General features: G+C 50.1%; 1 protein-coding gene across 6 annotated transcripts in view; it reads right to left on the bottom strand.

Annotated features, from left to right (window-relative positions):
• Hdac7 (histone deacetylase 7) overlaps positions 1–10490 on the bottom strand; it is a 36131-nt gene extending 25641 nt beyond the window's left edge. For 4 of the 6 annotated variants that reach the window (XM_027949806.2, XM_027949807.2, XM_027949808.2 and 1 more), the window contains exon 1: positions 10327–10490. In XM_027949806.2, the coding sequence (XP_027805607.2) occupies positions 10327–10345 (19 nt within the window). In that variant the 5' untranslated portion in view covers positions 10346–10490. The remainder of the gene's footprint in view (positions 1–10326) is intronic. The other 2 variants (XM_027949810.3, XM_027949811.2) reach the window with 1 other exon arrangement.
• Between the last annotated feature and the right edge of the window lie 14638 nt (positions 10491–25128).

Here is a 25128-nt window from a genome sequence, read left to right as displayed (position 1 = left end):
CACCCCAGATCTGTCCCACTCTGGTGGCCTCGCCTCATGGGAGGAGACCTGGCTAGATCCTGGGACCAGGGGTGCTGGGCCATATCTCAGTTACATGTGGACGTGGTTCCTGGGCCTGGCACTCTCTGGAGAGTGCCGGGTCCTTCAGGCCCTGCCACCTCACCTCTCAGACCACCCCTCAGCCTTCCCTACATTGTGGAGGGAGGGCACAGATGCTTCTTCAGGGTGCCAGACCTGGCAAGCCTGCATCCAGTTCCTATGACCACAGCTGCCTCCTTACAGCTAGGCCTGCTCCCCACTGCCCTGCTCACTTAGGGAATTCCTGAGCAAGCAGGCTTCCCTTGAATCTGAAGTTCCTAGATTCAAACCCTCAAATACGTAAGTTCCACATTCACCCTCAACTCCCCCACTCCAGTGTCTTCAATCCCTAAGATAATAAGTTCCCCCACAAAGTCTAACCACCATCTTTCCTATCATAAGCAAAACATCCTGAGCAGGCAAGATTTGAGGCCCCATGGTAATATAGGGATAAGAGTTTAGGTCCTGTCAGCTTCTGCCTTAGTCTATTCCCCCTCCCCCACCCCATGGCGCCCCACTTAGACCAGCTGCTCCCTCTTAGCAGCCAGTCTGAGCCAGTCTTTCTCAAGTGCTTGCCCCAACAGGAAGCACAGTCACCGCCCTAGGGCTGCCTCTCAGGGCGGCTCCTTCTCCCCTCTGAGGTCTCACAGGCATTCCCTTGCTCTCTCAGTTGGCTCCCCCTGGGCCAGACCCTGTTTCCCGGTATATCCTACTCCTGTCTGCCTCTCCCAGATACACCATGAGCCAAGAGATGTCCTCCTTTGGCTCCTCTTGCCTATGCCACCCAAAAACAAGCCAGCCCATTCACAAGACTGTGACTATTATAACCAGCAAGTTATAATATTAATAATGATAATATTATCCTAATTATTAATTAAGAAGATCAATATTAATGGCATGTGTTAATTGCTAACAGTGTGCTGGTTACCATACTAAGCATTTCACTCTAACCATCTCATGTAGTTCTCACAACAGCCTGTAAGGTGGAAACTGTTATTACAAAGAAGGAAACTGAGGCTTAGAGAGAGAGGTTAAGTAACTTGCAATGGTTGGGGGTGTAACTCAGTGGTAAAGTGTTTACTTAGTATGCACAAGGCTTGGGGTTCAAACGCCAGCACTACAAAAAATAAAAATAAAAATGAAAGAGAGAGAGACTTGCAAGGTCACATGGATGGTACATGGGGCAACTGGGACTCGAGAACCTAAGGTCATAATCAATACACTGGTGTGTATAGTTAACTCAGCCTACCTCCTAGTAGATGGTGATATGAGGCCACAGAAGGGACAATATAACCCAAGGGTGTGATTCCCAGCATCAGCATGTTCCTACAAAGTGTGCTGTGCTCCATCCAAAAGATATCAACAATAACAAAAATAAAAACAGATCATGATCTTGGTCTGTGTCCCTCACTGGCCTCCTGTCTCCAGGAGGCCACCCCCCATCTTCACTTCCTTTTTCATCTTGTATTTTCCCTGCTTTTCAAATGTACATTTTACCATTTTATTGTGTTTCCTGTGGCTGCCTCCAGTAGGGTATAAGTAAACTAGCAGACCTCCCAGGGCTGCTTTGGAAGATCACACGCTGGGCAAGCACTCTGGAAACTGTCAAGCCCTGTAGAAAATTTGAGTTGCATAACCAGAGCAAGTCACCAGTGGAGTGGTACTCGGGGTGAGTTCCCTTGGAAAGAGATAGTCTCTCCCTCACTCCCAGGCCTCACATCCGGGCAGATCTTGGGCAGGTGGATGAGGTAGAGGCAGAAGGAAGCACCCACCTACAGGGTGGCTTCCTGAAGACTAGGTACACAGCCAGATGGCATAAAAAGGCAGAGGCTATCCCGAAGACCCTGGCCTTGGGGTGGGACACTCAGTAAGAACAGGCAAACTGAGGCATCTGAATGAGTCCAGGAATTGCAACAAGCTCAGAATACTAGCACTCACAAGGATGTCACTAATATTAATGACAGTTAATACCCTAGAGATCCCAATCTAGTCATGTCTTAATATCCCCTCTTTTTGCCTATTTTTGGAAAATGGAAGAAGTCTTTTGGGGAGATTCTCCAGGTGCCCCACTTCCCTTGTGCAGCTAGGATTGCCCTTGACACTTAGTCCGAGATTTTTCCAGATCACAAATCCAGCCAGGGTGCTTACACAGCTTTCAGGGAATTCAACAGACAGATGCATGATCCTGGCACCAATTGGAAAAACCAACTGTAATAAACAATATATGGCCAACTGAGGACCTGATGAGATGAAAGTTAACTGCAATGAGAAGAGATCCTTGACTGAAAAACAAAAACAGTATGTGCAGTGTGATCTCATGTTGATAAAAAGGGATGTGAGGAATGTAAAGGTGTGCACTGTGGGCCTATGGTAGTCTCTCTGACTGCGGTGTTACGGTTTTTATTTTTTAAGGTTTGCGGCTCTGTATTGTCTGCTATCTTCAATGCCCATAAAGTACCTCTGCAATAAGTGCAGTGTATATATGCATGCACATGCACACAAAGATGGTACAACCTATGGGAGCAAACACCTGACCCCAGGTTCCTGTGAGAACTAGGCCACAGGACTTTCTTCGCCTCCATGTTTTCTTGGACCCAGAATTCTCTGAGGTTCCATGTTATCTACAACCTAGAGTCCTCTGCCTCTTCTGAATCATGCTCAGGGCCTAGCCCAGGCTAGGCATAAAGTCAGGCCTTCCATTAAGAATGCCTGTTGGCTGAATAATGATCATTTCCTGAAAGAAATGCCTCATGCCTCTTCCAGGGCTGCTGTGCTGGGAATACTCACTGCTGACGTCACTAACCTGCCCACCCTCCGCTGCTTCATGTTCTTCTTAGGAGCTGTCACCAAGGAGCTAAAATAAAGGTCACTGCAGCAAAGGCTGGCAATGAACCCCATAGCAAGGCCATTGGGGTGGCCTGTCCCAGCCCCTCCCCTGGCTGACATAGCAGCCCCTCCCAAGGGCCAGCTGGCTGCATGCTGGGGTCTCCCCTCACCCTGCCCCACTGGGAAGGGAGTTAACAAGAGAAGTAAGGGTCCACCCTGTGACTTCTGGCTACAGATTCCTGCTGTTCCAGGCCCTTATGGGTGGAGGAATCTGGAGCAGGGAGTTTGGCCTGGTTTATTCTGTGAACTGGGGCTGGGCCCAAGTTTCTGTTCTTCATGTCTTCAACATTCCCTGTCCCTGACCTTCACAAATATGAACAATAACATCAATAATAATGATGAGTATTCAGTGTGCACTGACTTCATACCAGGCAACCAGGCATAGAACTAACTTTACTTACGCTAAGTCCTTTAATCTTAAGTGGGTTTTTGTTTGTTTTTTGGTACTGGGAATTGAGCCCAGGGGCACTTTACCTCTGAGCTACATCCCCAATCCTTTTTCTTTTTTTTTTTTTTTTTTTTTTAGGCTGACCTTGAACTTTCAATCCTCCTGCCTCAGCTGGGATCAGAGGCCTGCACCACCACACCCAGCTCCTTTAATCTTTACAGCAACTCCATGAGATTGAGACTATAATTATTTTCACATTACTGATGAAGAAACTGAGGCACAGTGAGGAAGGTGCCCAAGGTCATGTTTAACTGCTTGCAGGAAGAAACAGGGATTATGCCAAGGCCATCCATTCCTCCCCATCCCTTATAGGATGAGCCTATTAGACTCTGCAATGGGCACACAGGGGTCTAAGGTGATAATTAACATCTATCTGTAGGGTACTTTAGAATCCACCAAGTGTTCATGTTGGCAAATGGGGGGCGGGGGGGGGGGGGCTGGACACTGAGTGCTCTCAGCATCCTTGTGCACCCATTCCACTGGGATTCAAACCCAGGTCCTGGGCCACTTCTTCCCCCATATCACACAATGCCCCGCGGCCAAGCTCTCAAGACAGCCCTGAAGTCCCAGAAGGGAGAGTCATAAACCCCTTTAGCTCTGGGCCTCTGGGGACCCGGCCTGCGCACGCAGCCCCTTGCCAGGCCCGGCCGGGTGGGGTGCTGTGCTGTGCCCTCACCTCCGCAGCTTCTCCACCGTGACTCACTCCCGAGACCCGGGGAAGCACAGCTCTGTTTGCTGCCGACGCCCCGCCTCCAGCTCCCCGCCTCCACATTTGCTAACCGAAACCCGGCTGCTGCTATTTTTAACCCTCCAGCTCCCCCTTGCCTGGGGCTCCCCCCTTCACCCTCCCACCCCCTGCCCCAACCGGGTGCCACCAGTCTGTCATTCTGAGAGCAGTTCTACAACCTGAATGCCCCGGAGGGTGCAGCGGATGCCCCGGACGTGCAGGTTTGTGGGGCAAGCAAAACAAGACGGTTGCAGCCCTGTCGCCGAATTCCCCCACCCCGGACTCTTTCCGAACCTGTAACTCCCAGCCTGCCCTGCTCCTCCCGGCCATCCTGGGGAGCGGCGGTGGGAGGGTTGGGGACTTCTGGGGGCGGGCGCGGGGGATGTTGCTGTAGGACCCAGAGCTGGACTTCTTGGAATGGGCACTACTGGGAGTTAAGCGGAACCCAAGGGGAATGGGGTCCACACATTATTCCTAGCTTGTGAGGCTGGCTCTGAAGGCCCAAGGTTTCTGACCAACAGGGTTTCCATTCCCTGTAAGAACATAGGGGAAAAGTTAAGTGGTGTGGAGACAGGGTGGGGATGGAATTGTAGCCCAGAGCCTTCCTCATAGGAGCCTGCTGTGCTGCTCCTGCAGGGAAGGACTGGGAGGGCACCCAGCAGTCTGAAGAAAGGCCCAAGGAGAAGACAGACCTGGCAGCTAGGAAGAGGAGGAAAGCAGACCCCGCCCCCTTCTCTTACTTGAGGGCTCCTCTAAGGAAAGGGCTGCACTTCCCTGCTGGAAGCTCTGGGTCTCCCAGGGAAAACTTCCACAGAGGAGAGGTTGGAGGCCAGAGAGTCTGAAGGCTGCTTGCTGACCTAGAGGAGGAACTTTTCACCCAAGTTGCTAATGTGAAAGTTAACCCCCTGAGAGAGGATGCAGGGGCAGGGCTGCAGGTGGACCCAAGGGGGCATTTCCTTCTAGCAGATGTAGAGCAGGTGGCTCGAATCAGATCCTTCTGCCTCTCTTATCTCAGAGGCTCACCCAGTTTGAAAAGCAGATGCCAAGGGCCTACAAGAGGCTTTGGAGAGCCCAACCAAGGGTCATCTGGGTTCAGACCTCTCCATACTCTCTACTATTCTGGGCCCTGCAGGGCCAACCTCAGCCCTCTCTTGAACCCTGTCCTCTTTCTCAGGGCCCAGGTCCTCTCTAAGCCTTGACTCCCTCTAATTCCTGAGCCAGGTAAATAAATCCCAGTGGCCAGAGGTAGCCAGGGTAGGCTCAGAGGGGAGGGACTGGGTACAGTGGTTCCCAGGCTCAGCAGTTCCCAAGTGGGGAGACCTGGAGGAAGGGAATGAAATGAGAGGAAAGGAAAGTCAGGAATGAGGTGGTGCTTGGGAGCTCCAGCAGGGAGGCTGGCTCCTTTCTAACAATTCTATATGGCCACAAGGTCCTGGACTCGACCTCCACCCCAAGCAAGGGAGCAACCTGGATTTTGGCTTCTTTCTGCTCCCCCTGATTTCCCCCTGCTCTGTCCCAAAGGGGCTGCTTAAGTAGAGGAGACTACTGTCCTCCATGCCAGGAGAGAGGCCAGCAATTCAGCACCAGTCCTCAGCCCAAATCCCCCACCTGGGTCCAGGAAGTCCTCAAGCACGACTCAGCAGGCTTTGGGGGCACATTGTCAGTCCAAGGAGGTAGAAGAAGTAATCAGTGTTTCAGCTGGGCCTTCCATGGCCCTATCTAAGGAAGTTCCACCTTGTTATTTTTTATTGCTATAGCTAGTCATTTCTATGTAGGGCTTATCACGATGTGTAACTAATCACATATACTCATTCCTTTTTTTATTTTTATATTTTTTTCTGTTGGTGCTGGGAATTGAACCCAAAGCTTTGGCATGTGAGGCAAGCACTCTATTAACTGAGCTATGCCCTCATATACTCATTCCTTTACTTGCTTTCTTGCTTCTATTTGTCTCCTTCACTAAAGGGGAAGTTCCCTGAAGTTAGATGGTGTGCCTTTGTGTCCATTGCACATCTGTGCCCAGGCTGGCTGGCATACATAAGGCTCAGCAAGCATCCAATGAATGGATGAACTGCTGATTGACCAGCTGGGTAAACGAGTGTCCCTGGCTGCCAACATCAACCTTTAGGACTGATATGCAACAGTTCCAGGATTTCCCCCAGGAGGAAACAATGTAACAAGAAGAACAAGGTCAAGAAGGCTGGGACCCCAGAAGAAAGTTCATCCCCCATCAGAGTCAGAATCTTCACCAGCCCGGTCTGGTCCCCTTTAACACACCATGTGTGGGTGTGTGCACATACAGGATTCATGGTTGAGCACTAAGTCCTGGACAAGTTTTGGAAGACTTGCATCATATCTTGGTTCTTCCTTTTAATAACCCTCTGACCTTGGACAAATTATATATCTTATGCAGTTCTGTTTCTTTAAAGAAAAAATGAAGAGGTTGGCCCAGATTGGGTTTTCTCAAACAGCTTTGCACCAAAATTACCTGAGGTACACGTTAAAATCTAGATTCCAAGGCCCCCAACCCTGCAGATTCTGACAGATTCTGGAATAGGGCCTGAGGATGTTTATAACACATTCCTCATGTGATTCTGAAGCAAATGGTCTAGGAACTGGCATTTGAGAACCATGGATGAAATGGTGCTTTACAAGTCAACATCTGGACTTTCATTTAAAAGCCACTGCTACACAGGTATTCATTCCCCCAAACATGTCCATATACCCCACACAGAGCCACAGATTGCAAAGGTATATACTATACAGATGACACACATCTGTACTATATGTGAGCATACCCCCCTCCCAAATACCCAGCACAGAGCCACAACATTGGTCACAAGATGCCATGGAACCACAACATCCATATTCACAGCTCACAGCTGGGGCAAACAGACACCTACCCACCACACACCCAGTGTGTGTGCACATACACATCATATGGAGACTCACACTTTAGAGATGCTATCCTGAATTTATTTTGCCTCTGGGAACTGGTCCAGAACCAAAGGAGCTATGCTCTGCTGATGAAAACATCCCTCCCACCTCTGCCACCCACACCTCTCCCCCTTGCCCCAGGCAACATGCTGTTCACCTCCCCCTTGTGTGGCTAGAGGAGGGCAGTAGAGAGAGATGGGATGAGGAGAGGCAGAGACTGAGACTGATGACTCAAGTTTCTAGGAGCCCTCCCATATCCAGCACCCTTTCTGTTCCACGGCCCCCCAAGAGATGACAGAGGGCCACCACTGAGCCTCCAAATCAATGCTCCCTCAGGCTACTTGCCTGGATTCCCAGGCCCTGGTCCTAGGAAGCCAAAAGGGTTAATAGGTGGCTAGATCTGGGGACTCCTCCTAATACGTAGGCCTCTAAGGAAAGGGCTGTCTGGGGGCACTTTCCTGCAGCCCTAAGGCCTAGGTCCCCCAGGGAAGGTTACCACAGAAACAGGAGAAAATATTATAAAGGAAACACAATACCCGGCAGGGTCACCTGCTGACCGGGCTTCCTGCTGTGTTTCCCACCCCCATCTCATTGGCCTCATAGCCTCCTTCTCCAGCCTCAGCCTGGGCCTCCTGGCCAGCATCTCTTTCCTGCCTCCCCTGGATTGGCGGAAGCAGCCTCAAGGAGAAACTCTTTGTGGTCCCAAACATCAGGGATAGCCCAAAGCTGAGCCCCCCATTCCTAATCCCTACCAACCTCCCCACCACCACTACCACCACAGGAAATCAATGCTTCCTGCCCCAGAGGAAGTGCCCATCCACCTAACAAATCCAACACACACAAATTCATAGTCTAGGAGCTTGAGCCTCCAGGGGACATATGCCCTCCCCCAGTCCCAGGTCTTCCTGGGGCCCTGTTCCAGCAATATCCTGCACTTCACTGGAAGCCCCAGCTCCACATCTACGCATGCACCAGGGTCAGGAGAATAGGCACCAGCAGAGGCAGAAAGCCTGGTCCCAGCGCATTCAGGCTGCCTGCCATTCCCTGGCTGGTTGACCCTGGCCCTTGCATTAGTTCATCTTGTCTCAGGCCTCTGCCAACTTCAAAACTACCAGTTCTTAATGAAAGGTCAGGGGAAAGAAGACAAAGAGGAGGTGGGATTACAGAGGCTTCTGTCTTCCAGTGAGTCTTACAAGAGGGTCTCCATCCCCCCCGATCACCACCACATACAAGTTTCTCAATTGCCCAAAAGTTTTATATCACAGTTGTGAAAGTTTCAACTCTGATGTCCAAACACCAAAGCTGAGGTCCACTATTCCTAATGGAAGTCGGGGGTTATAATACACACACACACACACACACACACACACACCTAGTTAGACACTGACTTATGTCTTTATGGTCAGCCACTCTTGCTCTGTGCTCTGGATAGTGCACTTGGAATTTCTGCCCCATTTAGTGACAAGGAATCTGAGCTTGAAATAAAAGTGGTTAGAAATTAAAATGTCCCTGCCTCTACAACCCAAAGTAAGCCTTGGTGGCCAGGGAGATACCCACACAATAGGTTGAACTAAGGGACAGAATGCTCCTTATAGGAGCACTACCCTCAACCATTCCAGGTGCAACACCAAGGGGTAGCTCTGAGTTTGACTCTGCTCCTGATGCTGCTAGGCAGGAAGGAGCTAAAGGCAGGGGACTAAAGGCAGGGGACAAGTCACAAATGGGTCCAGGACTTGTTCCAGTTTCAGTTCACTGGGTACCATACAGTGAAACTGCTGTGTGCCTCAGTTTCCCTCAGCAGTGACTGAAAAGAAAAATTAGGGAATGAGGGCAGAAGGCAAGGAAACAGCAGGGAGGGTGAGGGAAATGCTAAGCAATGAGAAGCCCAGAGATGGTTTGCAGACGCTGCAGAAGGGCTTGGAATGTATAAGAGGGTCAGGATGAGGAGGGAAGTATGTGTGTCAGCCCAGAAGCCTGTGGGATCCTGTCATGGAGAAATGGGCCACCAAAGTGCCCCATTAGAGCACAGTAACCTGAGTCATAAGTCTCCTTTCTTTCGGCCCAATGGCTGGATGGGGACTTGAAGGAAGGTACCCATGGGTTCAGGTGCAAGTCTGGGAACAGGCTGATGGTTCGGATGTTGAGCTCCCATCATGGTTGTTGAGAACCAATGCCCATTCACACCTTAGAAACTGGCAGGCAGTGGGGGCTTGAAGTAGATGTTGAAGAGGGGTGTGGGAGGGATGGTTAGCAGCAAGACAGCCAGTGTTCATTGCAGGAGGCCTTCTGGTATATCGTACAGTCAATAAGGACAAGGAATGAGGCGCAGCAATGGCTGGTCGAGGTCAGACACAAATGGGCAGCCAGAGGGAAGGAAATGGGGGGACGCACACAAGGTGGCCTGCAGGCCTCAGATAGCTGTCCCCTAACCTGCAGGCCTAAAAATTGGTAATCGGAATCCAGCTTAGTTTGCCAGATTTGCCTCTGCCCTGCTCTCACATTCACAGGCACCAACAGACCCTAGGACTAGAGATCACATATTCAGGTCCCCAGCCTTCAGTATACAGCCAGTGGTCCCCACCTTCCGGTTCTCCTGCAGGTACTGCCCTTCCCAGCTCACTTGGGCACAGGTGTCTCTTTACCCTGATGGGTGAGCAAGAGTCAGTGCTCGGATAAGTCTCCCAACCCGAGACCCCTCCAGAGGACCGTTTTCTCCACCCAAAAATCTGAGTAGGGCCCTGCCGGACTCCGCGGGATGAGGGCGCTGATGTCCAGCCCCAACAAGCTGGGCTCCAACTTAGTGGGTCCTGCCCTTTGCCCCTGAACTTCCAAACCTTCCACTTCGGAGTACCGCCCCCTCCTCGGGCCACGGCAGCCGTCCCTGCTTCCCCGGTCTCCCAGCTTGTCCTCCCCGGGAATAGGGGTGATGGAACGCAGGGCCCGGGCACCCACGGCCCGGGGCCTCCCAGCTCCCTCCCTCGGGCCTGTCGCTGCCCCGGGCAGGCGGATGTGGGCGCCCCGCAGGAGGCCCGAGCCCTCCGGCCCCGGAACCAGCTCCGGCCCGGAGGCTGCCCGAGCTCCGCGGAGCCAGGCAGGGCGGGTGCGGTCGCGGGGCGCAAACCCGGCCCGGGCCGCGGAGCTGGTCGGAGCCCGAGCTGGAGCCGGAGCCGGAGCCCGAGCCTGGGCGGGCGCCGCTGGGTGCCGCACAGGGCGGGGCGGGCGGGGCGGGGGGCGGCCGCCCAGTACTCACCAGCGCTGGGGCTGTGCATCCAGGGACCGGGGCCCTCAGAGCGGGGGGCTCATGGCGGAGCGGGGGGCTGGGGCGCCGGCCTCACATCCCCCCAGTCGCCGGAGGCTGCAGAGCGACTGAGAGACGGCGAGAGGAAGGGAGGGGGCCGGGAGGGGGAGGGCCCTGGCAGCCCGGCCGGCCGGGTAGGATGACAATGGAAGGAAATGCTTTATCTGAGTCTGAGAGCGGGCCAAGGGGGAGGGGAGGGAGGGGGCAGGCGCTCGCGGCCCTGGGACACACCACCCCGGCAGACACTGCACTGCGCGGCGCACAGGCGGGCCGCAGACACTGCGCGCCGCCTGATCGCGGCGGGGAGCGGTGCACCGCCTGGCCTACAGCGCCGAACCCGGAACGCCGGACGCGGTCCGACCCGCGCGCTGCTGCCGAGCCCCAGCCGCCGCGCGGCGCTCCGACCGGAGCACAATTCCCGGAAACCCAGATACCTGAGCGCACGCACCCTTGCATACAAAACGAGCATACATCCATGTTTACACAGGGGCAGGATCATTTACACAGACACACGCTTCAGGGAAGGACCCCCGTGCACACACCTATGTACACATACAGTCCACGAGCAAATAGCCGCATAGAGGGAAAGATGGACACGCTTCGAGTCCCATGCAAAGTCCCACGCAAGGATTCCCAAACGGACACCCCCAATCTCTCTCTCTCTCTCTCTCTCTCTCTCTCTCTCTCACACACACACACACACACACACACACACACACACATACACACACACTCTCGCCTCGGGAAAGTTCCAGGATCTGATTTGAATCACTGCCAGCCCTCCCCCACTGGCACCCCCCCCCCATTTCTGCTGAAGGGAATAGAAGGGTCCAGCCTGTTCCTATTAAAAGAAAAAGGGGATGGGGGTGGTGCAGATTTTGAAAGTTTTCTTTTCTTTCTTTTTTTTTTTAAAAGAAATTTCTCAAGGGATTTCCTTCCCTCCTCTCCTCTTCCTCTCTTTCTCCCATTCCTCTCCCTCTACAACCCCCCCTCCTTTCCCCCTCCCGGTCCCTATGAGTCAAACTTCAGCAATGTGCCCAGTGTCCCCCAGTGCATTACAGCGGATCACAGAAATGTTCCAGTCTGTGAGTCGGAATGTAGCCGCCTCCAGCCCTCCCTCAGCTAATAAACTCAGCTCAGGGCAGGCTTTGCAAAGCGGCCCTCCCTGCCTCTACCCTCCTCCCACCCACTCACTACCCCTCTTTGGGCTGGAGAGAAGGTCAGATTCAGAGGTCAGGGGCTGAGGACCTCCCCGTTGTACTTCCTGGCCTACTATCAGCAGTGTCAGCCTCCAGCAATATGCTGGGTCAGAAAGCTCCTGGGAAGGCCAGAGGTCCCTGACCCAGAAAACAGGGCTCTCCTATAGTGTGGGTGAGGTGCCACTGGAAAGCAGGGAGGAGTTAGTTTCCTTCTGACCTGAACCTACTCCCTCAACCTAGGACCTCCAGAGTTTACAGAAGTTGAGGCAGACGCAGTGGTGGAACCATGTTGGATTGGAAGCAAGAGTCTATAGGGGCCTAGAAGTGTTTAGCCATGCTGAAGAAAAACTTCTGACCACAGACTTATTCCCTCAGTCACTGCTCTGGCCTGTGATGCTTAGCTGCTGACTTCCTATTTCAGGTGCTTTTCTTGTCCCAGTGCTCACTGGCAGGTAGATGGAACTCCTCTGAACTTGTTAACTTATATTCACAAACTCCTTTCCTGATATTCAAGTTCTCCTATAACATGGTACCATGCTACACACCCCTGACCTTGCCCAGTGCTTCCTGATACTTAGTGATTAATGATTTTATTTACTATTGGTACTATTATTTTTTTAGTAGACTGAAATAATAGCAGACCATACCCCTCCTGTCTTCATGCTTTCTCACTCCATGCCTTTGGCTCATTGTTCTCCCTCCAAAAATAAATGTCCTCACCAGTCTCTTTCTCCTATTGAAATCTTTCTACTTCTTGCCGGGCGTGGTGGTACACACCTGTAATCCCAGTGGCTGGGGAGGATCACAATTTCAAAGCCAGCCTCAGCAAAAGCAAAGTGCTAAGCAACTCAGGGAGACCCTGTCCCTAAGTAAAATACAAAATAGGGCTGGGGATGTGGCTCAGTGGTTGAGTGCCCCTGAGTTCAATTCCCGGTACAAAAAAAAACAAAAAAAAAAAAACTTTCTGCTTCTCAAAACCCATAGTCTTCTCCAGGAAGGCAGATTCCATTGCCAGTAGGATTTTTCCCTTCCCTGAAAGGACCTGCCCCCAGTGTATTGGTTTTTCTCTCTGACCTTCACCCACCTCATCAACTAGTTTCAACTCTTCCTTCTTCCCCAAGAGCTTCAAGAGTAGATATCTGGCTTGAATGCTGCAACTACTGCCAGCTACTAGCTGAGTCATGGCTGCATTTCTGATAGTGCTTTGAAAAGAAATCAAACTCCATGTGGGTTTTTTGTTGAACTGGGACAGATGTTCATGGCCTTCAGGAACCTTCTTTAGCTGGTCACCCCCAAATACACTCTTCTGTCACATGAGTATCCATGCTAGCTCTGCAAGACACCTGCTCTTACATCTCCCCAATGCTCACTTCCTAACCAGATCAACCTCTTCCAATCCCTCCTGTAGGCCCACAGCCCCCAACAAAATTCCTATTTACTGCAGACTCCAGTAACCCCAGTTACTACAGACAGCCCCTATTATCTCCCTCCTGTATCCCCACTATACACCCGCCCCCCCATAACACATGTACCTCTCGCTCTGCTATGTCTATTTCTGTGCTGAAGTTGGGTCCTTTTTTGCTCATTTCTACCAGGTGCATCATTCACATATTTACCTATAAATCTGCTTTTTCTTTTCAACCTGATCACTGACTTGTGAGTGACCCGAACAGAGATGTCTTGCTGCCTGTCTGTCCTTACAGTGTTCAACATGTGGCTTTCTATACACACCAGGACTCACTGCCTGCCAAATATAGGCAGACAGTGTGTGTGACCTGCAGCTGAGAGGCTGGACTGTGTCCCTCTTTCCCCCACTAGATTTACCTACCACTCCACCAGCCCCTGCCCTATTGTGGAGTCCTAAGACAGTTTCTAAGTCACATGTGCCCTGCTGGGATATGTTAGAGAGCCTCCATGAACCCTAGAGACATGAGACTATAAAATGCAGGCTATCTCTCTCTCCTCTACCCTGGTTACCATGGGGAGCTTCTATAAAGTCTCTCAAGTCCAGGCCTTTCACAGCCTGCTGAGCTAAACACCTAGCATAAGAGATTGGCCCCAAAGGACTTGCCTCAAGTCTTCCCTGGGGTCTCTGGCCCACACAAAGCCTGAGCACACCCCTCTCGGCTTCCCTTTGGGGCTCTGGGACTACTTGACCTTCTCTTTATCCTTCTTCTTTCTTCCCTTAGTTAGCTACCCTTTACTGACTGTTTACCATGTAGCAGACCTACGCTAGCCCTTAGACAAACATTAGATCATTTATTCTTAACAATAATCCTTGTTATGCTCGTGAATAAAGTATGGCCCATAAAGATGAAGAAACCTGACCAAAGTTGCACAATGGGTAAGTTATAGGGCCATTCATTCATTCAATAAATATTATTGGGTGCCTACTTTGTGCCAGGATTCAAAGTTCCAGAAAGTCCTCAAGTCTAAACCTCAAGATCACTCCTGTCCCAGCCTTCTCAATGTGGCAGCTTCAGCAACAAGTCCTCCCATAACTGTGCACTTACTACAGACAACCTCTTCCCACAGAGGCATGCTCACTCCCCAGGGTCTCAGTGGACAGCCATTGCATGGGATTGGGCCAGGCCTTGTGCTCCAGTTTCTGGGCCTGGGATCGAATGCCAATGCATAGAGTTTCAGACTTGTAAATTAATAGGGGAGGTTAAATCCCCAACTCCAAGTAAAGGGGTTTCATGGGACAGAGAGAAGAAGGAGAAGGAAGGAAGAGAGTGGGAGAGGCAGGGAGGGGAAAAAAATTGAAGATTTCTTGAGCATCTCCTATGTTTCACATGTTGTTCAAGGTCCTTTTGCTTACACCTCATTATCATCCCCATTGTTTTAGTGAGCAAACTACAGTTCAGAAAGACAAAATGATTCGCCTAAGGCCACAGAGACAGTAAGTGACTTGATCTCAAGTATATTCTGATTCAGAGCCTGTGTTACTTCTCCTAGCAGGTCAGAACAGTGGCCAAGCTTTGTCAGGGTCTCCTATTCCTGAGCAGCCTGATTCCTTGAGTTCCCTGTTGACCTGTGCATATCGTTCCTGATGCCAAGTCTCCTGTCTTGCTGGCTCCAGTCATGTGGTCATATCCTTGTTCCCTCCGCCCCCTTTCTCTGTTGCTTTGCACAGGATTAAGGAGCTAAGTAAGCATCCTGGGTATGGCTTTGGGCTGCAGGCAGGCAGACACTCATCTAAGATTTCAGGGTCTAAGACAAGAGGTGCCAGGTGCTTCTGGACCAGAAGTGAATGAATAAATCAGGAAGAGGCTGCAGCATGGCTGCCAGTCTAGATGGCCCAAGTTGGCAGGGGAGATGACCGTGGGATCTTGAGTTGGTGGAGAACTAAGCAAGTCCCTTCCCCCGGCGTGCCCTTACCTCCTTTAGAGTCAACAAAGGTGGTGTGGTTTACCCTGTGGTCTGTTGCCCTAGACACCTGCAGTTCTGAGTAAGCTTGTATGTGTCTAGGTGCCAGCAGTGTGGTGGGGGGACATGAGGAGAAAGCACTGGGACAGGATGGGGAGGGGCAGGAAGTCAAAGACAGGGTCTCTTCAACCCCAAAATGAAAAAGGTACAGCCAATGAAAAAGATGACAGAGGTCACTACCTTGATAACTACATCCAAGCACATAAGGAAAGAGCCAGGAGAGAGGCATTGTGGGTATCAGGGCCCTGGGTTGGAAGTCAGGGAGCCTGAGTTCTACACTCAGTTCTGCCACAAACCTCCTGGGTGATATCTTTTTGTTTGTTTGTTTCTAGAGATTAAACCCAGTGGCACTCTATCACTGAGCTACATCCCAGCCCTTTTTAAATTTTAAAACAGTCTCGCTAAGTTGTTCAAGTTGGCCTCAAACTTATGATCCTCCTACCTCTGCACCCCCAGTAGCTGGAATTACAGGCATGAGCTACCACGCCTAGCTTGAGTGATACCTAAATCTAAGTTTTCTGTGTAATAGCAATATCTTGGCTATCTACCTCACAGAGCTGCTCTGAAATTATACGAATAATATATGCAAAATTTTATACCACTGTTTTTTGCTTTTTGATGTCTCTGTGTGGCTAAACAGCACCACTATGAGTAGTAGTAGAATTTTTGCCCTGATACCATGTGAAATACCTTGATGTCTCTCTCTCTCCTTCTCTCTCTCTCTCTCTCACATACACACACACACACACACACACACACACACACACACAGCCCTCCCCAGAGTATGGGAATAAAGAACATTAAAGATAAAAACACAAACACAGCTACTGCCCTCATATTAATCACGATGTGTTGAGGAAACCAAACAAGCATAGAATATACTTGAAACCCTCTTACAAAGCCAACTATTCAAGAAATCTCACAATCTGGGTGATCTTAGCCAAGTCACAGCCTCTCTAGTCCTGAATTTTCTCATCTACCACAGGAAGGGGGTTGATTTAGATCATCCCTACTTATTTTTCCTAGTCTATAGCCATTTTTCTGATTCTGTTATTCTAAGTGTAAATAAGCCTATGACGAAGAGGAGAGAGCTGAGCAGATCAAGGCAGAACAGGGCCTGGATGAAGTGGGCGAATGTTGAGCTGGATTTTGAAGGAACCCAGAAATGTGAATCAGTGCAGGGAGAGCAGGGGGGTGACATTCCAGGTAGGGAGAATGGCATGTGCAAGGGCGAGGCAAGAAAGCAGAGGGGTGGCAGACAGATTAGCAGGCTCAAGAATGAGGTTGGCAAGGGCTCCAGGGAACCTGGGGAGGAAGTCAGGAAAGGAAGGGTAGAAGGGGCAGTCCCCAGAGCTGAGCAGCTAGCTGGGAAAATGGGGGAGGAACATGGGTGGGGAGAGACTCTCTCAGCACCAGAGGTTGGTGCCAAAGCCCATGTAGCCAAACTCCACCCAGGAGAGAGGGAAAGCAGAAGTTCCTTGCCAAGAGGCTCCACCCACCAGAGAAGGCCCTTCCCACCCTTCCCTCCTCTCCAAAGCCCACTCCCAACCCTGAAGTAACCCAAGACCCCCTTAGGCCAGGGCCTTGTTCATGGCTGAACCCACAGATGGGGCACCACCACATCCCTCTGTGACACTAGAATAGCAGCAAAGTAATAATAATGATAACATTAATGATAGTGATAATGACCAAAAAAAAACCCTACCCAGGCTGGGAATGTGTCTCAGTGGTTAAGTGCCTCTGGGTATAATCCCTGGTAGGTAGGTAGATAGATAGATAGATAGATAGATAGATAGATAGATAGATAGATAGATAAAATAAACTACCCACCACCTGCCCTCTGATAAAACTCCACAGCAGCAGAACCTTGACATGGGACCATTCTGTTTACTAGAATCTGCTTCCAAGAGTTGCAAGTGATTTATAAGATTATCTAGTTTACAGGGTCCCCCAAACCTAACAAAACTACTTAAGAAAACCTGTGAAAAGCAGCTTCCTGGGGCCCCATCACAGATGCAATCTGACTCTGCAACTCCCCAGGTCATTCCAAGGCATGGTCAGGTTTGGAGCTCCTTGATCTAATCCAAATCACTTCTCTTACAGGAGAAGAAACTGAGGACACAGGAAGAAATAGCTTGCCAGAGATGACACAGTTAATCAGAGATAGGAGCAGGCAGAGAACTCAGGCCTCCCAGCTTCTAGGTCAGTGCTCCTTCCGAATGAAGCCTGGTGGCCCAGCCCAGAGATGCCTGTGCCAGCTGAGATTATGGTCAGGGAGGCAGCCACTGGGCCATGCTCTAATCGTGAACGAGAAGAAATTCATCTGAGTTGCAAAATGCCTTTCTGCAGCCAGATCATGATTATTTGCTCCAGTGGGCCCCTGCAGGGATGCAGTGGTCCACCACTTGCCCTATCCCCCAGCATGACCCTCTGTTGCCCCAATGGCTGTATTGGTTGGTGGGCAGGATTCCATTCTGCTACAAATCTCAATGGTTCCTCTTTGAATGCATGAATATATGGCCCCTGGAATCTCCAGGAGAGACCATTGAGAAGGTCCTGGCCAAAGAACACCCACCCATTTCCCCTAGGAGTGCCTTTTAGGGTGGTTTGGATTATGTCTCTGTGTGTCAGGGGAGAGGAGGCCGCAAAAAGAGCAAGGAGCTGAGACAAGGGTGAAATGGGCTTGAGGGTGGCTAAGCTCAAGAGGGGGTGTCCTGGCTGAGATGGCAGGATTCAGCACATTCCTCTTCATCAGCTCATATTTATTGAGTCCCTATTCTGGACCAGACACCATTGCCAGGCTCCTGAATACAAAGACAAAATAAGCCACAGTCTCTGCCATGCAGGAATTCATTGTCTTTTGGGGGGCAGGGTGCAGTCTAAGAAAATAATCTGGAGTACTGACAACTGTCCAACCAGGGACTCCAACAGCACAGGCTGCAGAGGACACGGTGTTTCCCATTAGAAGGGACCTGACAGGCTACTGTCTACTGAGGCAGGGATTCTGCTTTCACCCGCCTTCTGGGTGCTGGATATCAGAGGAAACCAATTCTACACGTCTCTACCCCATTGGATCCCTCACTCCAGCTTGGCCTGGATGACCAGGGATAGGAGGGCAGAGGAAGCCCACAAGGTGCAGACTGCACATCTTCCCCTTGGGCAGCCCCTGAGGCTGGGCTGCAGGGCTCTCTCCCGGGCTTTCAGGAGGTCGTTTAAAAACTTGCAGCAGAACACAACAGACACTAGTATGGCAATATATAAATCAATGGATGTGTAACTGATGTGATTCTGCAATCTGTATATGGGGTAAAAATGGGAGTTCATAACCCACTTGAATCAAAGTGTGAAATATGATATGTCAAGAACTATGTAATGTTTTGAACAACCAACAATAAAAAATAAAAAAATAAAAAAACTTGCAGAGGAATGGAGCAGGGAGGTGGTGTTCATTGTGGCTAAGAACAAGTATTAGGAGTCTGTGGCCAGGGCTGGAGTTTGTAACTTCCCCACTGTGTAATCTTAGGCACATTATTTAACCTGGGGGAGGCTTGATTTTCTCCTCTGCAGATGAGGGTATGAAGGGCTTGCCGTATTAGGGTTGCTGGGAGGGTTGCTGAGACCAGGACATGCAGTGCTTAGCACAGTGCCTGACGCAAGCTGGGCTCTGTTAGAGATAGAGCTCAGATGCCAACATTGGGAGTAGAAGAAAGTGTCCTGTCTCTTCTATCTCTCTAAGCCTGTTTCTTTACAAATTAAGTTTCAAAGTGAGCACTGACCTAATTTATGCAAATGAATCCAATCAGTTTGGTGTCATCCTAGCTGACTGGATAGCCTGACCAGGCGATGGAAAAAGGGAAAATAAGTTCAAACTTCTTTCAGCCTCCTAAGATACTCAGGTATGGTCTCAGAGTCAAGAGACGCCTGGGCCAGGCTGCAGGGGATGCCATATGAACTTCACAAAGGGCCTGATGTCCTCTTCCAAATCTTGGCACTACACATCTGGAGTGATCTGCACATCTGGCTGCATCCCTGGGGCGATGGCCACAGCTGCTGACATATGAGGGAGGAGAGCGCCAGCTCCTCAGCAGGGCCTAGGGGGGCTATAAATAACTAACTAAGAGGACCCCGGGGGATGAAGTTGACCTTTGGGGGGGCGGGAGCTACAGGCGACTTCCCCCTCCCCCCTCGGGTCCAAAGCCAGAGTTTTAGCAAAACAGGAAGAGGCAGTGGCAGCTGCTGGGAAAGTAGGAGAGGTTGCCCCTCCCCCACTTGCCTGGGGCCTTCGGATCACAGCCAGGACCTGGGAGAGGTGGAGTCTGCTAGGCACAGAGAAGGAGGGCTGGCCCACAGACTAGGCCCCTCCTCTGTGCCCCGCTGCGGCTTAGCTGGGGCACAAGAAAGGGCGAATGAGATGAGAACCCCCCAGCCCTTCCCTCCTCATGTTCTCTTTCTTTTTCCCTGTCAGTGGGACAATAAGATAGTTTTAAGGCTTTAGAAATGGAACACAAAACGTGCTGAATACTAAGGCAGAGTACCTGGAGGACCAGGTCAAGGTGAGCCTCCTTCTATTTATCACCCTTTAGGTGGGCTGAGCCTAAGCCCAATTCCGAGGCTGTGAAGTCTCACGGGAGGAGCGTTGCCCCGGGAAAAGATTCCAGGGCCTGGCCCAAGAAGAATGTGCACCTCCTGGTGAGCTATTGAGATGAGGTGACCCAACACTCTAAGTGGTCCTTGGAGACTATTTCTCCAGAAGAAGAACAGGGCATCTGTAGGACAAAGTCAGGAGAACTAAGGCCCAGCTTAGAGGATGGCATGAAGTCAAGACTTGAAGGAATTATTCAGAAAATGTTGCTTTGCTTGGCCTGGGAGACAGGCCACTCTGGTTGGCACTTCAGTTTGCCCACAATTCCAGTGGGGGTTGTACCTGCATCTGGCCATTGCTTTCTCAGCTTGCAGCCCCAGGTTTCATCTTTTGGAAGAGTCTAGACCAGAACTATCCAGTAGAAACAGAATATGAGGCCCATGCAATTTTAAGTTTTTTAGTAGCCATCCCCCAAAAGTAAAAATAAATAGATTAAATTAGGCTGGGCATGGTGGCGCTGGAGTACTGGGACTCAAATCCAAGTACACAAGGCAAGCACTCTACTACTCAGCTGCATCCTCTGTCCTTTTTATTTTATTTTGAGACAGGGTCTTGCTAAGTAGCCCAGGCTAGTCTTGAAATTGCAAGACTGAGATAGGAGGATTGGAAGTTCAAAGCCAGCCTCAGCAAAAGCAAAGTACTAAGCAAAGTACTAAGCAACACTAAGACCCTGTCTCTAAATAAAATACAAAATAGGGCTGGGGATGTGGCTCAGTGGGTGCCCCTGAGTTCCATCCCTGGCACCAAAAAATAAAATAAATGACAGAACAGAGAGAGAGAGAGACAGGCTAGTGTCTTGTTCCTTTCATAGATCTTAGGTTTCCTTTCCTCTCCTGATCCCTCTTCCTCTTACCTTGACTACAAGAGGAGCTGCCCAGGAGATACCTCTCTTTATTTTGCATATCTTACCAGAAAGGAAGGGAGCCACCCAGGAGGTATTCATTAACAGCTCCTTTTTGGGAGGAACAATTCCCTGCAGCAGGTGACCTTGGCAACTGGTGGCTGAGGAGGGGAAGTGTCCTAGCAGTATTAGCATTTTATTTCCTTTTGAACTAGCCACCACCTTCCCAAACCAATTAATCATTCATCATCACACTTACTGTCCTTTTTGTCCCATCTCAACAGCAGCATTCCCCACCCCCCCACCTGCTGAAGATTGAACCCAGTGCTTAACCACTGGGCCACATCCCCAGCTGTTTTTTTTTTTTTTTTTTTGAGACAGGGTTGCTTAGGGCCTTGCTACATTTCTGAGGCTAGCTTTGAATTTGCAATCCTCCTGCCTCAAGACTCCCAAACCACTGGGATTACACGTGTGCACCACTGCAGTCAACTCACAGCGGCATCTTGCATTAACCATGAAGCTAGCATTCTCCCCATCTTCCCAGGCCTCTTCCTCTGAGTCGAAGGTTAGTAGAATCCTGCTTCCTCTTCAAGTGCTTCTACCTCCTTTTTCTCAAACAACCCAAGATCCAAAGGCATTCAGGTAACAGAGTTAGGACATATGGGAGGAGAAGCAAATTTGGAGGGAAACGCAGAATCAAGCTGTGGACAGGTAAATTTTGAAGTGCTAGTGGGGCATTTAGAAGATGTGGAACAGACAGTTTACCCTCTGGAGTTCAGAAGAGGGGAAAAGACAAGTAAAGACCCAGAAATTGGACTGGCATGGTGGTGCACATCTACAGCCTCAGAGACTCAGGAAGCTGAGGTAGGAGGATTGCAAGTTCAAGACTAGCCTGGGCTTCTTAGCAAGACCCTGTCTCAAAATAAAATAAAAAGGACAGAGGATGCAGCTGAGTAGTAGAGTGCTTGCCTTGTGTACTTGGATTTGAGTCCCAGTACTTCAGGAACTTTTTTTTTTTTTTTGGTACTGGGGATTGAACCCAAAGTTGCTTAACCTCTGAGCCACATCTCCAGCCCTTTTTTCTTTTAATTTTTTAATGTGAGACAGGGTCTCACTAAGTTGGTTAGGGCTTTTCTAATTGGCTGAGACTGGCTTTGAACTTGCAATTCTCCTGCCTCAGCCTCCTGAGTCACTGATATTACAGGTGAGCACCAGTGTACCTGGCTCCTCAAGAACATTTTAAAAGGTAAAAATAAATGAACCATAATAGACATCTCTCATCAGTGAGAATATGGTGAAGTGTGCATACTGTCAGTGATGGCATAACTGCTTTTGAAGTCAACTTGACAATATTTATATATCTATAGATATAGACATATATCTATATATCTCTATCTATCTATAGTAAGAGCTATAAAATGTTTTTACTCTTTGCCCAATACCCCATCCAGCATATCTTAAAGTAGATTTCTCTAGTTAAAAAATTAGGGATGGGGGCAAAATACGTGCATAATGACATTTACCATCACACTCTTTTGTAATATGGAAAATCAGAAATAATTTTAACACCTACAATTGGAAAATTGTGAGATAAATTATGGTAGTTCCACTTAACAGAAAATTATGAAGCTGTTAAAAAGATGTTTATGAATGTAAGAGCATCAAAGAAAATATAGATTTGTGCATGCCCAGTGATGGTAACTAAATTTAAAAACATGAACAGAAGAAAAAAATTAAAAGGAAATATGCACAACAGGTAATGATTATGTAGGATGGTATGAGTATACATGTTTTTCTTTCTTTCTTTTCTTTTTTTTTTTTTTTGGTACCAGGGATTGAACTCAGGGGCACTTGATCACTGAGCCACATCCCCAGCCCTATTTTGTATTTTATTTAGAGGCAGGGTTTCGCTGAGTTGCTTAGCACCTTGCCACTGCCGAGGCTGGCTTTGAACTTTCAATCTTCCAGTCTCAGCCTCCAGAGTATTACAGTTGTACGCCACCGAGCCTGGCTGAGTATACATGTTTTTCTATCATTTAATAATTGTTAACATTGTGGAAAGCAGGGACGAAATCTCACCTAAAGCCTAGACTTGGCTATGAAGAGGTCCCTGACAACCTTGAGAGATCACATGTTCATTTATCTAGCAAGTCGGCTTCCTGAGCTCAGTCCATGTGCTGTGTCGCTGTGAGTATTGGCTCAGCACACTCCTGATGGAACAAAGCTTGTGGTGGGGGCAATGGCCAGGTGCTCACCCCCACCCCATTCCCTGCCAGGCTCCTAGAGCTCTGTTGTCTCATCTGCTACTGCTGAGGACAAAGCCATAGCCTAAGAGTAAAGGGACAGGGTCCAGGATGTGGAGAGCAGGCCCAGGAGGAATGGTGTGCTGGTGTGCTACATGTCTGTAGGAGTGGCCACAGCGAGGTTGGGGAGGGTTGGGGGGAATCACCAAGATGCTGAGAGGATGTGAGGTCTATGTGCTCTGGGGGGAGGGCTGGTGGGCTGTGGTCGGCCACCTGCTGTTTCACATCGCCCTGAAGGTGACATGACATGTGAGTGGGCCATTACTTCCATCACTCCCCACAGGAACTCTACCTGAGCCCCCACCTACAGGCACCATCCGGCCTGGACAGCCTCTAGATCTTCCCCCACTCTCTTCTCTTCCTACAATGACACACTGAAGCCTTGAAATAACACATCTTTATTTACGACATCATTTCCACATCATTTGCCTATGATTCATTTGTTGTCAAGAGGCATTAAAACCTCCAACCCCAGCTCTCAGGCACCCACTAGTCTTTGTCCCCCTCCCTCTTCCTAGGACCCACAACTCCCCTTCCCACGGTGCCTTACACAGCTGTCAACATGCCCTGTCTCAACTCCTCTTCTGCGGCCACTATCACCCCTATGTGGCTTCCATTGGAGGCTGGGGCTGGTCCAGATCATACCCACCCATCTCCCTAGCCCAGACCCTGGCCTGAGGAGGGTCCTACTGGGAAGGCCTCTAGTCCTCAGACTAGATATGACCTCATACAAGCAGGAAACCCTGGAAAAGGGGAAGAAGCTTCTCTTTGCCTAGAAACAGGAAATGGCAGAACTCCCAGCCCCAGAGGCTGTACCTTTCTGAGACCCCCCACCTCCTCACTTTGTCAGACTGGATTTTCCTAGTATCTCAAGGCCTGGTCCTGGTCACTCCCCTATCACTGTTTCCGACTAGGCACAGGGGTATAGTTTCCATTGTGTGTGTGTGTGTGTGTGTGTGTTTGCAGCACACACATGCTGGGGGTAGGAAGGGTTGTCTCTCACACCCTCATTCCCCAGCAGGGCTTTGGGTGCCCCCCTCCCCTGGCCCTGGTTCAAGGAGATAGAAGGGGGGGAGGCAGGGGAGGAAGAGGATGAGGGGCGAGGAGGGGCTGCTGGGAGCTGTGGTTGGGTTATCTGATGTGGGACCAGGTGTGCAGCTTCAGGGCTCTGAGGTGGGGGAAAGTCAGCTTAAGAGAGAAGGAGACACTGCGGAAGCAGCCTGGAGACCAGCAGCGAGGCAGAGATAGGAAGACCCGAGTTGGAGAGAGGATGACCCCGAATATTGCCATTTCCGGACAGATGCCTGGGTTCTCCTGGTTACACCTGGTTCAAGGAGCCTCTGGGGTGCCCCTGCTCCCAGAGAGGAAGGCAGACTCCTGTCAATGTGTGGCATGGGGAGGGGTGGCCATGGGGTCTATGGACTGGGGACGGGGTCCAGCCTTATCCCTGAATCAGAGCAGTTGGAGACAGTTGCGGGTCTGTAATCTCGGTTGGGAGTTGATGGGTGGAGAAGGCTTTGCAGGAGGAGATAATGGAACTGAGATGATGGTGCCCCCGCACTAGACACCCTCAGCCTCAGCACTCTCCACCACCAGGTCTCCTGCCTCCTTAGAAGCTGCCCCTATCTCCCCTCAGAACTGGGGAACTGAGCAGGGTTGGAAACACTATAGATCCGCATGGAGTGTACCCCAGCTTTTGAACCTCATTGGGGTTCCAGCTTCCAACTCCTATCTCCTCCAACCTGGCTTGGGTGTGGGGGTAGGGCTCGTTCTAAAGAAGACCAAGTCTGGATAGAAGTTGGGATCCCCAGAAGATGATAAAAAGATAATAATAATGGCTAATATTTGTTCAGCACTTAGCAACAGGCAGGCACAATTTTTAAAACTATATATTAACAGGGTTGGGGATGTGGCTCAGTGGTAGAGTGCTTGCCTGGCATGTGTGAGGCACTGGGTTCGCTTCTCAGCGCCACATGAAAATGAATATATTAAATAAGAGTATTATGTCCATCTACAACTAAAAATTTTTTTAAAAAACCTATATATTAACAAATTTAGTCTTCATACCTTTGAGTAAAGTACCACTATCATCTTCAATTCACAGAAGAGAGACACAGAGTACAGGTAAGAATCAGCCTGCTACTTCTGGATACAGTGTCTGCTGCTCTTGTTTTGTTTGTGTTTTGTACTGGGGATTAAACCCAGAAGTGCTTCATGATTGAGTCATATCCCCAGCCCTTTCTATATTTTATTTGAGACAGGGTCTCCCTAAGTTGCTCAGGCACCAGCAATTTAGTGAACTTGTGATTCTCCTGCCTGAGCCTCCTCCAATAGCTGGGA

This window comes from Marmota flaviventris, chromosome 3 (genome assembly GCF_047511675.1).
Source record: "Marmota flaviventris isolate mMarFla1 chromosome 3, mMarFla1.hap1, whole genome shotgun sequence".
Taxonomy (NCBI): Eukaryota; Metazoa; Chordata; class Mammalia; order Rodentia; family Sciuridae; genus Marmota; species Marmota flaviventris.
Note: the sequence above shows the minus strand (reverse complement) of the source record. Positions and strands in the feature narration are given on the sequence as shown.